Source organism: Otolemur garnettii, unplaced genomic scaffold (genome assembly GCF_000181295.1).
Source record: "Otolemur garnettii isolate 467f Iridium unplaced genomic scaffold, OtoGar3 scaffold00122, whole genome shotgun sequence".
Lineage (NCBI taxonomy): Eukaryota > Metazoa > Chordata > Mammalia > Primates > Galagidae > Otolemur > Otolemur garnettii.
Genome location: NW_003852517.1, coordinates 5,390,901 through 5,406,633, shown reverse-complemented (window position 1 = coordinate 5,406,633; position 15,733 = coordinate 5,390,901). Strand labels below are relative to the sequence as shown.

The window sequence follows — 15,733 nt, the reverse complement described above, 5'->3', positions numbered from 1 at the left end:
AAGTAAACATCAATAGAGAAATAGTAAAATCTTAACTGAAAATCTTGGCATAAGAAAGGTGTGGCTCTTTCATCACAACAATGTGCCCCAGCTTAGCATTGTATGTGAGAGGATTTTTAGCCAGTAAACAAATGCACTGCAACACTCTCCCTATTCACCTAATCTGGTCTCTGCTCACCTAATTTGGCCTGTGTTCTGATAAAGGAAATATTGAAAAGAAGACATTTTGATGACATTCAGGACGTCAAGGCTAATATGCCGACAACTGTGATACCCATTCCAGAAAAAGAGTTCCAAAATTGCTTTGAAGGTGCAGCATTGGTACATAGCTTCCTGAGGGGAAGGTGGACATAGTGATATTCAGCAACGAGGTAATGTAGCACTTTCTCTAGGCCAGTTTGTGAATTTAATTGTCAGACCCTCTAAAACATGTTAATCTTATTCAAAAGAAAAAAAAGAAAAGAACGAGGGATGAGTTGGAATCTAAAGAACTGCAAACATATACAGTCAACTCTGGGTTCACAAAATTCAGTGCAGATGCTGGACCTCTGGGAGAGAAGAGTGAGGAGGGACAGAAAAACATCAGTGGCAGAGCCAGACCAATTGTGGCATAATCTTATGTAAGATTGCTTTATCACACAGCTGAAGGAATCCACATACTTAGATGTACCTAGGTTTTAGCATTTTTTTTTAAGAGATAAAGTCTCATTTCGTTACCCTCTGAAGAATGCTGGGGCGTCACAGCTCACAGTGGCCTCCAGCTCTTGGGCATAGGCAATTCTCTTGCCTTAGCCTCCCGAGTAGCTAGGACTATAGGTGTCCGCCACAACACTGGATTATTTTTTAGTTGTAGTTTGGCTGGGGCCAGGTTCGAACCCACCACCCTCAGTATATAGGGTCAGTGCCCTACTCACTGAGCCACAGGCCCCACCTAGTTTTAGCATTATTAAGAAACCACAGTTAAATTTGTATGAAATAGGGAAAAAGTACATTTCTTTAACAAACACTTTGTGTGTTATTTCATGAAAGAGTATCACCTATTTAATAATTCAGATTTTAAAATTAACATAAAATAGTGTTGTCTCCAAAACATCTAATGATATATTTTATAAATATTTTGGTAATATTCATTGGCTTGATAAGTAAGGTTTATATTTACATTTCCCAGAAATACTGAGCTGGCCAGGTTGGCAGCACTTATAAGATGAGTCTGAAAGACAAAACAGTGGATGCATTTGCTATCATTGAACAAATGACATTAGGAAAATTGACTAAAAACTTATTGGAAGAGATTTCTGATTATCTCTCACATCATAAATCAATTCCAGATGATTTCAAGGGTTTAATATGAAACAATTAAAAGAAAAAGAAGAGGCAAGGCCTATGGCTGATGCCTGCAACCCTCGCACTCTGAAATGATGGGGCAAGAAGATCCCTTGAGCTCAGGGGTCTGAGACCAGCCCAAGCAAGAGTGAGACCCCATCTCTACTAAACACAGATAAAGTTAGCTGGCTCTTGTGGTGGATACCTGTAGTCCCAACTACTCAGGAGGCTGAAGCAGGAGGATTGTTTGAACCCAAGAAATTGTCGTGAACTAGGCTGGCACTATGGTAGTCTAGCAGAGTGAGACTCTTATCTTCCAAAAAAAAAAAAAAAAAAGAAGAAGAAGAAGAAATGGAGATAAATATTTAACTGATCCTATGTTGGAAAATGACCATGTGTATGCACAAAGGCAATGGAAGAAACAACATTACGAAGATCAATAGATATAACAACAAGGAAGCTTTAAACTTAAGCAAAATAAAAATAAACAAAAGCAAGAAATACAACAGAGAAGTTGCAACATGACAACAAAAGGTCAATTCCTTATAATATATAAAGCTGTCACTAATCAGTAGGAAAAACAAAATAATCCGGACAAATTGGAGAATTTGCTGAAACCGAATAGATTGAAAACATCGGGTAAATGGTTCATGGCATTACACGGAGGAAAATATAATAAATCACACTAATATCCTGTGAATAAGAATTGTGAGGGGATAGTCCAGAAAGAAATAACACTGCTCTGATGACCCAAGGATTGAGCATAAATCAACATTACAGTGATTTTGAAAAATAAACAACATATGTTTGTTGATTCAAATATGATTATTATGTTAAACAGTAGTTCCTAGGCAGTCATTTTTTACTGAAAATTAAACTTGAAAAAAGTACTATTTGCACCACTTTGGCAAAAGGGAATATGACCTACAGGAAGAGTAAAGGTTATAAAATATACAAGTCATAGGTTTTGGTCCCAGCTCTGTTATCCATTAGCTATGTGATTTGTACCCATTTTTGTCCCCTCTGTCCAGATGAGTAAAATGGTAGAAATAATAACAGTAATACCTTTTACTCCCCAGAATTGTTCTAAGGATTTTATGAGGTAATAGAATAAAACCTTTGAATAGTCACCTTGATGTTAACAGCGATGATATAAATTTAAATTTTATGAATTACTATCTATCTCTTCCCTCATAGAAAAGAAACAGAAAAGTTTTAAAAAGTTAAAACTCAAAGTCTGTAATTGAGGAAGTTAGCACGTGTTTCTTGCTTCCTACGTTCCTGAAATATACACACACTCTCTGCCCGTGGTTAGTTTCTCAGTAAGAGTCAAAGAAGTCCAGAGTGGAATAGGCGACTAAAGGCGAAGGTAAAGAAATATTGATCAAGCTCTATGTTGCTGATTGAAAATAAAAGCTTTCTCCTTTCTGACAAAAATCCAGTGAGATACCTTCTTTGAGTGAAATAAAGAATTGAGAAAACCTAAGTACATTTTTTGTCAAATACCTTTTGGGCATCCACTATGTGCCAATTACCATGCGCTGTCAGATTCAGGGGTCCAGAAAACAAAGACCCTGGCCTCTGCTTCTTACAGTCTAGTGGAAGCACGAGTGAGTAATCCAGTAGTGATGATTCAGTGCTATACTGAAATACGGGGCATAAGGTGAGCACTCAGCGGAGTTCACCATTCAACATGGTGTCAGGAGCAGGGAGGGAGTCAGGGCTGGGAAGGACAGGATGTCACCCCGGAAGTAAGGAAGAAGATGAGCAGTAAGGAGGAGGGAGGCCGGGAGGGGGATAAGGGATAAACACTTACCTGTCGGGTACAATGTCCGCTGCTCTGGTGATGGGCACATGAACGTCCTTGACTTCAGCCTTACACAATTCATCCATGTAACAAGAACTAACGTTCTGAAATAAAAATATTTTAAAAAATAAAGATGAGCCAATGGGTTGAAACCTGAAGTGGGAAAGGGCTAAGCACATGAAGAATTGAAAGACTATTCGCTGTAGAGACATTAGAATGGCAAGTGCTGGGGCATAATGAGGACAGCACATTCCAGGAACCACACAGTTTCATCTGAGTAAAAGATGCAGTGAGATGAGTCTTGGGAGAGAAGCAGGAGCCAGTCACAAATCACATAGTAAGCCACTGTAGGGGCCAACAAAGGGGTCTGGACTTTCTCCCTACCGTCTTAGGTGTGGGATGAGATAAAGCTGCCTGGGCTTGCTCATGTTGCTGGAAGGCACCGTGGTTCCTAGACAGCCACAATTGTCCACAGCAATGTTATGCTAGGGAGCTACTGCTTGACAGGTTGCCATGTTTGTTCCCTGGTGTGAAGGTGCACAGGACCTTACCCTTGTGCAGATGGCAGATCATAGATGGCAGACGATCTGTGTACCTCAGCTCACTGGCCTCCAGGAGCTGGATAAGGGTTCGTCTCTCACGTAGCTTCTTAGTTGTCTTGAGCCGAATAAAGCAAATTGCACCTGCCCTCCACACCTGAGCTTCTTTCCGGACTATCCGAATTGCAACACTGACATTACATGCACATTATAAAGTTTGATTTTATTTTGAGGGCCGTGAGATTAATCACAAGATATTATATTCACATTGACAATTTAGGGGGAAAAAATCTGGTTGTAGTGTGGTAAATGTGTGGCAGTGAGCACCAGGAGAGAAAAATAGAGACAAAGAGACCACTTTGGATGCTTTTGTAGTAATTCAGGCAAAAAAAATGTTGATATTTGAAACTAGGGACAGGGGGAGTAGGGACAGGGGTAATAAATGAATTTGAGAGATACTTCCAAGGCATAAGCCTCAAAATTGGTGACCAATTTTGTATGGGGCAGTGAAGGAGAGAGAGCAGTCAAGCAGGTGAGGCAGGGGCTTTTTCTTTTTCCCCTTAGGGAACTCTGCACGATGACACCATGTTGTATGGAAAGAAAGATGTCACTTTGGTTCTGCATATGTTGAATCATGGGTATCTTTGAGGCATGCAATAGAAATATAGAATAGTCAACTGGAAATGTGGGCGTAACAGTCATGATAAAAATGTGGGTTGCAGATACTGATTTGGGGGTCACCCATGACATTGCTTTAGCTTCTAGAGCTAGAAAATAGAGAAGATTACCCAATGAATATATAGATTAAGGTGAAGAAAGAGGACAGAGATCGAACTTAAGGGACAGGATAAGATGAGTTCAAAAATTAAACCGAGAGGGATGACTAGACGATTTAGAGGGAAAGCAATTGAGTTTGATCAAGTCCTAGAAACAAAGAAGAACAAACAAAAAGGGCTGAAAGACGCTTATGAAAATTGACAGAGAGTCAAGCATATCAGGATAATAATAAGAGTTATCCATGAATCTAGAAACAATATGGCTGTGGTGAGCTTCTTGAGAGTAGTTTCTGTGGAGGTTAAGGAGAGGATACAGATGGCGCTGAAGGTTGAAGTGTGGGTAGATGGCAAAGGATTGTCCTCTAGAGCAATTTCTTCAAGAAATTTTGAAAGAGGCTCAGCGCCTGTGGCTCAAGTGGCTAAGGTGCCAGCCACATACAACTAAGGTGGTGGGTTCAAATCCAGCCTGGGCCTGCCAAACAACAATGACGGCTGCAACCAAAAAAGAGCAGGGCGTTGTGTCAGGCGCCTATAGTCCCAGCTACTTGGGAGACTGAGGGAAGAGACTCACCTGAGCCCAAGAGTTGGAGGTTTCTGTGAGCTGTGATGCCACAGCACTCTACCCAGGGGGATAGCTTGAGGCTCTGTCTCAAAAAAAAAAAAAAAAAAAAAAAGACATTTGGAAAGAGAGATTAAGAGTGTATATAAGGGTAATATGGGGTTTGGGGAGGGATTTCTTTCAAGTCCAAAAATAACTACATTGCATGTAAAGTGTTATGGGAAGAAGCTAGAATACAAAAAAAATAAAGTAGGAAAATAAATGATGAAGTGATATACACTGGAAGAAAGAGACAAGTGGGGCGCAGTGATACAATGAGGCTGCATTTCTAACTGCTCAATACAAATCCTGCATGCCTCTCCATTCTCTGAGATTTAAGGCCTGAGTACGTTTTCCTTAATTAAGAGACACATTATGGTTTGGGGGCCAGAGCCTTGCAGTCAATTATTGTAGATGTCATTCCCAATTCTATCAGTGCCTGCTTATGTAACATTGATCAAGTGTCTTAACTTGTGTGACATGTAAATGTAAAGTCCCTAGTGTGTGTTTCTTTTATTAAAAGGAGGTAATGTGAGTTAATCGTGGAAGTATATTTTGTTTTATAAATTTGCGTGTTTTGTGTAAGACCCCCCTCTCTACTATGAATAGAAAAATCAGCTACGTGTAGTTGTTCTCACATATAGTCCCAGCTACTTGGGATGCTGAGACAAGAAGAAGTCTTGATCCCAGGAGTTTGAATTTGTAGTGAACTAGGCTGAGGCCATGGCACTATAGCCTGGGCAACACAGTGAGAATTTGTCTCAAAAAGAAAAAAAAATTGCATATTTTTATTAGGGATATAAAGCCCCCTTTTTATAGAATCAAAACACATGCCTATTTTATCTCAGTATTCTTGGTCCTGTGTTGTAGAACTATAGTTTGAGTAATGTGGGCTCTTACCAATTACAACACAGCTCCCTGTGACAGGTTTTAGATTTTGAGGATGGCACCTAGTAGGTCTAAATCTTGTCCTTGAACACTGTCACTGATTTATAGTTACTGCAGTTGTTTTGGAGATATTCAGATCTCTGGCTTATTCAACTGTGGTTTTAGAAACTGTGACTAGGAAACAGCAGAACAAGTAGACATTCAGAAGCTCTGAATTTTAAGTCCCACCACAGTTCTTGATGGGATCACCCTTGACAAGCCATTATTTCTCTCTGAGCCTCATCTTCTTCCCCATAAAATGGGTATGACCTTTCAGGTCATTACTATAGAAGTCTGAGAGAACATATTACATGTTGCCATGTGCACACAAGAATATGGCCCCTAACCTCAGCAGCTAAAAGGGGAAATAGAAATTCTACAAATAAAGAGTGCTAATCACAGGAGTCAACTGTAGTCACTGCTCCTATTGGACTTGATTTGGAATCACCATTTGTTACCCAGAGGCCCTACAGGAGAGGAATGAGAAGGTCGAGGGAGTCCACATCCTGCTTTCTCCGTGTTACACCCTGATGGGTCAGTTGCCCAAACACCACTCACATCTAACAAGGATTTGCAGGGATTATATGGCTGTCAGCCATTTGCTTCTGCTAGCATGAAAGGTTCTTGTTTTATTCACTCCTCGGAGTCCTTAAGAGGAAGAAAGAATAAGAAAACAATAAGATTCTTTTCTATTGGACCCTTTCATGCTCTTTTGTCCTTCTCCCTCCCCCAGTGACACATTTTGTCAAGAAGAGCCTAAGCAACTGTTTGAAAAAGAAGAAAATCACGGGCAAACCATAAACCCTGCTATTTGTAATCAGTGCATAACCTCTGTGATGAAATTTGTGAGTAATTTACTTCCCACTTAAGCCTACCAGTGTGGGATCTAATGTTGCCACCCCAAACACTAATGAAGTCAGTCAGACAGCAGTATAGCTTGCCCTTGGGGACTCATTTCTCACATCACCAAAAAGTAATTTCTGTCATTTTCAGCCATCTGGTAGCCTGGATTGTGAAGATGAAGTTTCATTCAAGTAGTACTTAAGAGCACAGGCCTTGGAGTCTGCCTAGATTCAAACTCATTTTCTACCCCTCACCCAGCCCCTTCTCGGCCTTAGTTTCTCACCCATAAATAAAACCCCCATTAGATATCTTTTTTTTATTACAAGAAGTTATTGAAAGAACACTTTAGGATTGAAAAAACTCAATCAACTCTTTTGAAACCAGGGTTTCAAAGTAAGTCTTGCAGGAAAAAGAAAAGACATTCATTTGATGTTTACTATAAGATGATCAGTAAAATGGTATCATAAGTGTATTTTCAGGAAGTTCCTGAAATGAATAATAAAGATATTTTTAACTTCTATCTTCCTGAGCAAAGGCTTTTTGAAATAGTAAAGTCATCCCAATCAAGACTTATTTTTTTTATTAAAAAATAAACACATAGTGCATTTATGGGGTACAATGTGCTGATTTCATATTGAATTAGATACGCTTACATCACACTTGTTAATATATACCTCATCTCATTTAATTATTGTGTTAAGGCATGTATACTCTATACTAATAGATCCAACATGTACCTTTGCATTATGTACTATAGGTGTGATCCCACCATTCACCCTCCCTCAATCTGACCTCCCCCCTTCCCTCTCATCCCCCCTTTTACCTCCTCCTCCTCCTTCTTCTTCTTTTTTATTTTTTGTAGAGACAGTCTTACTTTATCACCCTCAGTAGAGTGCTGTGGCACACAGCTCACAGCAACCTCCAACTCCTGGGCTTAGGCTACTCTCTTGCCTCAGCCTCCCGAGTAGCTGGGACTACAGGCACCCGCCACAATGCCTGGCTATATTTTTTTGTTGCAGTTTGGCCAGGGCTGGGTTTGAACCCACTACCCTTGGTATCTGGGGCAAGTGCCCAACTCACTGAACCACAGGCACCACCCACCTCCTCCCTCTTTCATCTTCAGCCATAGTTGTGATCTATTCTTCATATGGAAGTGTGAGTGATTGTAAATTGGTTTCATAATAGTACTGAGTACATTGGATATTTTTTCTTCCATTCTTTAGATACTTTACTATGTAGGATATGTTCCAGCTCCATCCATGTAAATGTAAAAGAAGTAAAGTCTCCATCTCTTAAGGCTGCATAATATTCGATGATATACATATTCCACAATTTATTAATCCATTCATGGGTCGATGGGCACTTGGGCTTCTTCCATCACTTGGCTATTATGAATTGAGCTGCAAAGAACAATCTGGTGCAAATATATTGTTATAAAGTGATTTTTGGTGATCAAGACTCTAAATTGCATGAATGAAGATCGTTTGATTTCCAATTGTTCATGTGTTTTATTAATTGGCAAAATTTGATGAAATAAATCTATCTCTTCCTAAAAAGTTATTGAAATGATACTTGAGATACTTGTTAAGTACTCTACCTGAGGTCTTATGTGTAGTAAATGTTTTCTTAACCTTAGCTGTTATTATTTTGTCTGTTGTATGGGTGGTAGCATTAAAAGTAATAGTATTTTTACAGTGTCTACTTTTCTGCGACATAGGTCTTATTAATTCAGTTAAATACTAAGGTATATCATACAGCCTGTCACATACCCAGATGATATTTAGGAACTTTCTATTGTAGTAATTAACACATGGTTTCCTTCTATGGGTAGATTTTAAGTAATCAGATATTATTACATTTTAATCACACAGTTATTTAATTCAGCACAATAGTATACTATAATATGGCATTGTTTTTATTTTCCTGGTACTTGGAGGAGAGATTGGACTACATTTTATATACGAAAGAAAATAAATATTAGTAACAATGATAAGAAGAAAAACATATCAATTTGTACAAATGTGCATGTTTTCTAGTATCAAATAAGTTCCATGCCAATCTAAAACTAACCAAGACATTTTCAATATGTGACTATATGTATGTTCTACAGCACTCAGATAGCCATTGGGAGATGGGGGATATTTTTACCTTATAGTAACGCTTTAGGAACTCCATATAAATTTGGTGAGCAGATGATAAAGACAAGTCTTAAATGCACCCTGCTTCTTAACATAAAAACTCAAATTAAGTCATAAAAGCTCAATTTGCCACTTCCAATTGCATAGACCAGTGCTATAAGCCTGACCTTAAGGACATGGTTACATATTTAATTTACTTTTATCTTTACAGTCCCACCAAAGATCTCCAACATCTCCTCGGATGTCACTGTGAATGAGGGCAGCAATGTGACCCTGGTGTGCATGGCCAATGGCCGTCCTGAACCTGTTATCACCTGGAGACACCTTACACCAACTGGTAAGCAATGCTCCAATTTCCAATATACTATCAATACTGTTGAAGATGTCCTCATGCTTTTGGGATTCCACTGAATCAGAGAACAAACATGAGCCTTATTACTAAACCACTAAGGGAATTGCAACATACGTCTTATTTGGGGTTGTCGTGGTCTTTGCTAATGTGTTCATCTCTATAAATTTTATAACCATAGCACTGATATGTATGTGTGTGTATATATACACACACACACACACACACATATATATACATGATTTAATTTTCAATAGAACAGCCCTCCAAGCAACAAACACAGAAGCACTGGATTATTTGATATTATATGTAAAATGTACGCTAGTTTGGAACTTGAGTGTCTTGGAGCAATACTTTGTATGAATTAAATTTGTGCAGTTGTTTTTATATTTGTTTGTTTTGCTTTGTTTTTAACTATAGTTTCCGAATATGTGGCACTTTTTGAAGAAATTTTTCAGGAATAATATAAAATTGTTTCTCATCTCTAATGTCCTATCTCGGGTATCTGGCTCCATATTGGGTGTCAGACCTCGGCTAAGCCATATGAGCTCATTGTGGATTCCAGCTATGGGTACAAACTAAGTAAGAATCAGAAAATCATGTCCCAGAAATGTCTTCTATATCCTTCCTGCCCCTTCTAACCACTATCACCATAACTAGGTTCCCTAGCTTACCTGCTTTTTAAACTTTAAATGTTTTACCAAATTATTTAGGATTAACTCTCCTGCTCTACCAATTATATTTCCTTAATGCAAGACAATGCCTTTGCCAGTATACAGTCTTTGAAGAGTGAAGGAGTAAAGCCTGCTAGTTAATTATTCCAAAATGAGGAGCTATTGATCAGTTATTCTTATAACATACTGTTTATTTTGATAACGAGCCCCTGAATTTTAACTGATTTATATCTGATAGTCTGTTAAAGTTTTTTCATATAAGTACCTAGAAATTTAAGTTACAGCATATTCATTTTGGAATGAACACCATAAAAAATATTGTATAAAGCTGGGCATACATATGAGCTTTCTTGATATGTCTCTAAAAGGTTGGGATAGTGTGTGTGGTTATAGTGCCTTTAAAAATCTCTGGGGCCTTCACTTGCATTATACCCCAAATTAATTTCTTGGGTAAACTTTGGACCAACCTATATAGTGATCTTATATTTAGGCAAGTATTCTTATTAGAGGACTCTATTTCATTAAAAATTCTCTCAAAACCCATCCTTATTAACCCAAGTGACCCATCATTCACTGATAATACACATGTACGTTCAAGCAGTATATTGATTTAGGAAGTCAGTATCAAAGTTGTTTCCTCACGGACTCAGTTTAGACCTCATGTGAAAATAAGTACGTAATGGAGGATGGTCTGAAGTATGAACCAGGGGATATCATACACCACTTCCAAGGAAGAAACTAAACTTTCAGACACATTCTACTTGCATGGTATTATATTGGCCCCCAATTCCACACTCCCCTCCTCTCTCTCAAGTAGGATTGCCTTTACTTAAGGGCAATTTGGTATAGAAGCTACAAGTTTAAGGATGTTGTAAAAGATACTTTCCAAAATCATTTTTTCCACTTACGTTAATGAGAAAGTATGAATTTTTTCCCAGATTTTTCCTTTGTGAAGAATCCTTTGAAGAAACTCCTCTTTGTTTTCACTATCTCTACCATCTTTTTCCTAAGCAATATTTTGTTTTTTAAGAATAGACCCAGGGAATTTTTATATATGATCATATATTCACTATACTGATTGATAGCAAAATTACAGCCAAATTTATATACTATCTGTAAAGGAAGGTAAATTATTATGTGTAAATGACATGTTAAAGTTGATTTTATGCAAACTTTGTAGGAGTTTATGACATTGAATTCACATTCCTGCTATCATCTTGTTTTCTTGCCATTATTTTCATTTTGTCTCATCTTTTCTAATTAAAATGTCTGTATAAAGATATTCTTTGTAATCATTTTTTGTGGAACAAATGGTAAATATAGGAAGTAAAAAAGGGAGAGAGAAAAAAGGGAAGATAGATTATATTCAAATTATAATCAAGTAATGAACTATGTTAATACAAAGACATTATTTCTTTTGGTCTAAAACTGACTTCAAACCCCTAACAGATTCTTTTTTAATCTGTTGAATTCAGAAAAAATTCAGATATATTACCAGAGTTTCAGGCTCTTTCCCAGTTTATCTAGAAGGTTAACTAGGTAGGTCTTCATGAGTAACTCTAATAAACTTCACTTTGATAATGATCATTTGCTTTGAGCCCTAAATAACATGATTTTCTATAATGTTTCAAGTCAATGAAAGACCGGAGGGTACTATGTCTTCCAGAGTAAAGACGGTATTTACACACACTAAAGAACCCTGGAGACTTCAAAATCAACTAGAAAAATAGGTATACTCACAGAGATTCTCAATAGTGGGTAGGAGGGGTTAGCAAAGTAGAGCTATAGGCCAAATCCAGTCTGCCTCACTTATGTACTGCCCACAAGCTGATAACAGCTTTTAAACTGGTGGGAAATAATCCAAAGAGGAATTCTATTCTTTGACATGCAAAAAATATGTAAAATTCAAATTTCAGTGTACATGCAGTTTTATTGAAACACAGAGTTGCTCATTCATTCACATATGGTCTATGGCTGCTTTTGTTCTAAAACAACAGAGATGAATAGTTGCAACAAATATCCCTTGGCCCACAGAGCCTAAAACATATTCTATTTGATCCTTTACAAAAAAGTTTACAAGCCCCTGCCCATGGCTTGGCACATAGCACAAGGATTTACTGTATTAATTCATGACCCTTTACAGAGATTCTCTCCCTGTCTCCTTCAACATCTCAAGGGAAAATCTGACTCTTCTATAGTCAAATGCTATTCTAATACTTGCAAAACTAGCTAGCTGATGCATTTATAGACTATGATTCTTCCTTACAGTCCCAAGCCTGTTCTTTTATCTCTTTCACATCTAGCATAAATAACCACCTAATCACTACCATATTCCTGGTGATAGGAGAGGAACTTGCCTTTAATATTTTAAAAGGATACTAGGATTTTTGGGTTTTTGTTTTCGTGGGGTTCTATAGAGTTTCTTTTGAATTTGGAAACAGTAGGTGACTTTTTTCAGCATATAATGTGAAGCCTTTCTTGGAGACACCCAAAGAAGAGACTCTGCTCCCTGTGTGACAGCAAAGCTGCCTGCAAGCCAGCCATGTGAGCAAAAAAAAAATTCTGGCTCGCTTTGTTCAATTATTAATTGTCCTTTCAACAATACAGAGCTTGACTGCCTTGCAGAGGAAATGTACCTGTAATTAGCTCGACCCCACAGGGACACTGAGCCCTCAAAGGGGGAAAATTCCCTGCAGAGCTCACAAATACCTGATTACCTTTCATTGGATAACATGAGAGGAGGAAAGAAAAAAGCATGGTATAGTTTTACAAAGAGAATACTTATTACTTCTTAATTTAAAAAAAAAAAATTTGGTAACATCATTTTGTTTCTTCTCTTAACACCTCAAGTTTCCCTTTCATATATACCGCAAGTGTTTTTTAAGAGAGAAATTAGAAGACTGGTGAATTTTTCATAAATACAAAATCAAAACACTTACCTGACTTAGATGCAGTAGAAGCTATTGATGCATTCATTCCATGGGTACTTTTCTTGTATTTCTCATTTCTTCATTTTCCTCTCTTCTTCAGATATTTTATATAGTCAGAATGGTGTGTCACGTATGTGGTTATTAAATATGACCTATTTTCTCCCTTAATTAAGTTAGACTTTCATAATCCTGTGACTCCCAGAGGGCAATTGTACCGTAACATGTATTTTCTATGGCGTGTTTGATCTTCCTTCTGTGAGCAATGCTGCTCCCATCTTCATTTAACTTTGTTTCTAAATCTTTTTTTCTTGCATTCATAAGGAAGTCCCTTTCTCAAATGTGCATCATGTGGTGTAGGTTTGCTCAGGGTCACAGAAAGAGTTTCTATGCATTTCATTTCTACAAAGGTTTCCATAAACTCTGTAGCTTCCTCTCTCCGAAAAACTCAAAAGGCACACTGAAGATTTAGCCCCTTAGGCAGAGAACAACTCAGGAGGTATTGTATAATTTTCTTGTCCAGCCAGAAGCCAGATTTGACATCAACATGGAGTATAGAAATCCCACTTAGGAAATATTTTGTACTTTGATAGGGTAAGTGGGAAAATACTGTGCTAGAAGGAGCTGATAGGACCCCGAAGAGCTGGAAATCCCATTTTCCCACTGGGGGTGTTGGTCACTTGGTCTGAGATTTCCCCTTTCGGTTCATTTCAAGTCTGAACCCTTGACTGATGGTACTCTTGAACACCACTAATGCTGTACCCTCATCTGCCTCACTTCTGATCGTATAACTCACTCAATACGACCTCATAAATTTGGGCAAAATACGTAGGTGTCAAATTGAACTCACTTATTTAAGTTGAGTTCCAGAAATATATATTGCAAATAATAATCATCTGGTCCTTTCAGTCTAGCAATATTAGAACTAAAAAGACTTCACACGGAGAACATATGATTACATGTTAAGTTTCAGGAAATTACTTCTCTGGGGTTTTCTCAGATGGACCTTCCAAAAGATTCTGAGCCACTCTTTGTAGCATGTGGATGTGGAAGAGTCAAACCTATCCACTCTATAGGTAAAGGTGGTTGACACAATTCAAAGGAGAATAATGGCTTGACTTATTCTATCCATTGCTTTTATTTATTTCTTGTATTTTAAAATATTCCCATTTTCCCTTTACAAAAAAGACAAAAATTAAAATTCTATTTCTTTTCTTTGTTGTCTTATATACAATATTTGTTTTAAATTATGTCATCTGTCAATACAGAATGATAATCAGACTAATGTTGAGCTCCATCTTGAACTGTACTCAACTAGCAAGAATTATAGTGTTCACTCTGTAAAAGGGAATAAGGAAGAGTAAGACTGACATGGTCCCTATACAAATGGAGATTCTAGTTCAATAAGAAAGTAGAACATTGAATCACATGGATGCTCCTTGACTTGGGATGTTTATCTAGATGTAGCCCCCTCTTAAGTCAAAGAACATACTGAATGTGTATGGCTTTTGAACCATCATAAAGTTGAAAAATTGTAAATCAAACCACACTAAGGCAGGACCATCTGTAATTGAATGAATAACCTGTACTGAGATTCTTCATTATGAGGGACAGTTATAACATTCAATCTGAGCATAAAGCAGGGGCCATACAGCAAAATCTGCAAGACCCGTAGAGTTCCCCTAAGGGCATGAAATATTGAAATCTCAAGAACTAATAAGACCTGGTCAAGAAAATATAGGGGGAGGGGGAGGAGTAACCCAGGGAATAGAAAACAGCATAAGGCCCAGAATGATAATACATTCAAGAAACCAGGCAAGTGTCTTTATATGAAATCATGATGTTAGTGTTTGGTTATGCTACTTTCTATTAATATTTATCTTCTTTTAAACACACATGACTTTTTTTTTTAACTTTTTAATATTCTGGTTTGCTCTCTCTAAAAAGCACAGAAATAGATCAAGAAAATTTTGGCTACTCTATTTTCTTTTCAGTAACTTACTTGTACTTAGTTGTATATAGACTTTAAATATATCAATATATATGTCACTGTATATGCTCCAGCATAAAATACTATATATATTATATATATTACACACACATACTCCACTGGTATATATGATTCCCAGCATAGCAAGTATATGGACAACTATTTGTATGTTTAAATATCTTAAATTTAGATCAGAAACATATCCTTTTCCAATAAAGATTATTCTATAATATCCAAATCAAGTACAAACTCTTTTTCAGTAACCTTATCATTAAAACAATTGGGTAATTTAGAAAATTTAACCACATACTTACTGGCCTCCCTAACCAGAACCTTAAAAATCCTAGAGATATTTATAAGACCTGGACCTTTAAACCATGGAGGGGGTCTCTATAACCTGATATGCTGGCCATTCTGGCCAGTATTGGATAAATGCCCTAAGCCCTACTCCTTCCTAGACATGTCATCAGATGTCCAAAGTACTCTTCCTGGAAATAAATAAACCAGCCTCAATGTACTTTTAGAGGACTGGCTTGAACTTCAATGCTCCAGGCAACTGTGGAGGTTTGGGTAGGGGAGAAGCAATAGCTAATCAGAAAACTTTGCACATGGCCCAGCAGAGCAGAAATACAAATTCACATCTCTCAGCATCTCACCACTTCAAATATATTTTTGTCACTATTCCACATAGTTTAAAATGTGTTTAAAATAGGTTTAAATATAGAATCTGTATCAAATGCTATGCGGATTTAAAGAATATGTAGGCAAAGTTCTTAGTGCAGTATTAGCTATCATTGATGTTATTTTATTCATTACAATTATATCTATATGGTAACTGCCTA

The 15,733-nt window shown here is 37.4% G+C and overlaps 1 protein-coding gene across 1 annotated transcript in view; it reads left to right on the top strand.

The window, feature by feature from the left end:
- LSAMP (limbic system-associated membrane protein) overlaps nt 1–15,733 on the top strand; it is a 637,087-nt gene that overhangs the window by 420,048 nt on the left and 201,306 nt on the right. The window contains exon 3 of the mRNA XM_003797713.2: nt 9,163–9,288. Coding sequence (XP_003797761.1) covers nt 9,163–9,288 — 126 coding nt within the window. The remainder of the gene's footprint in view (nt 1–9,162; nt 9,289–15,733) is intronic.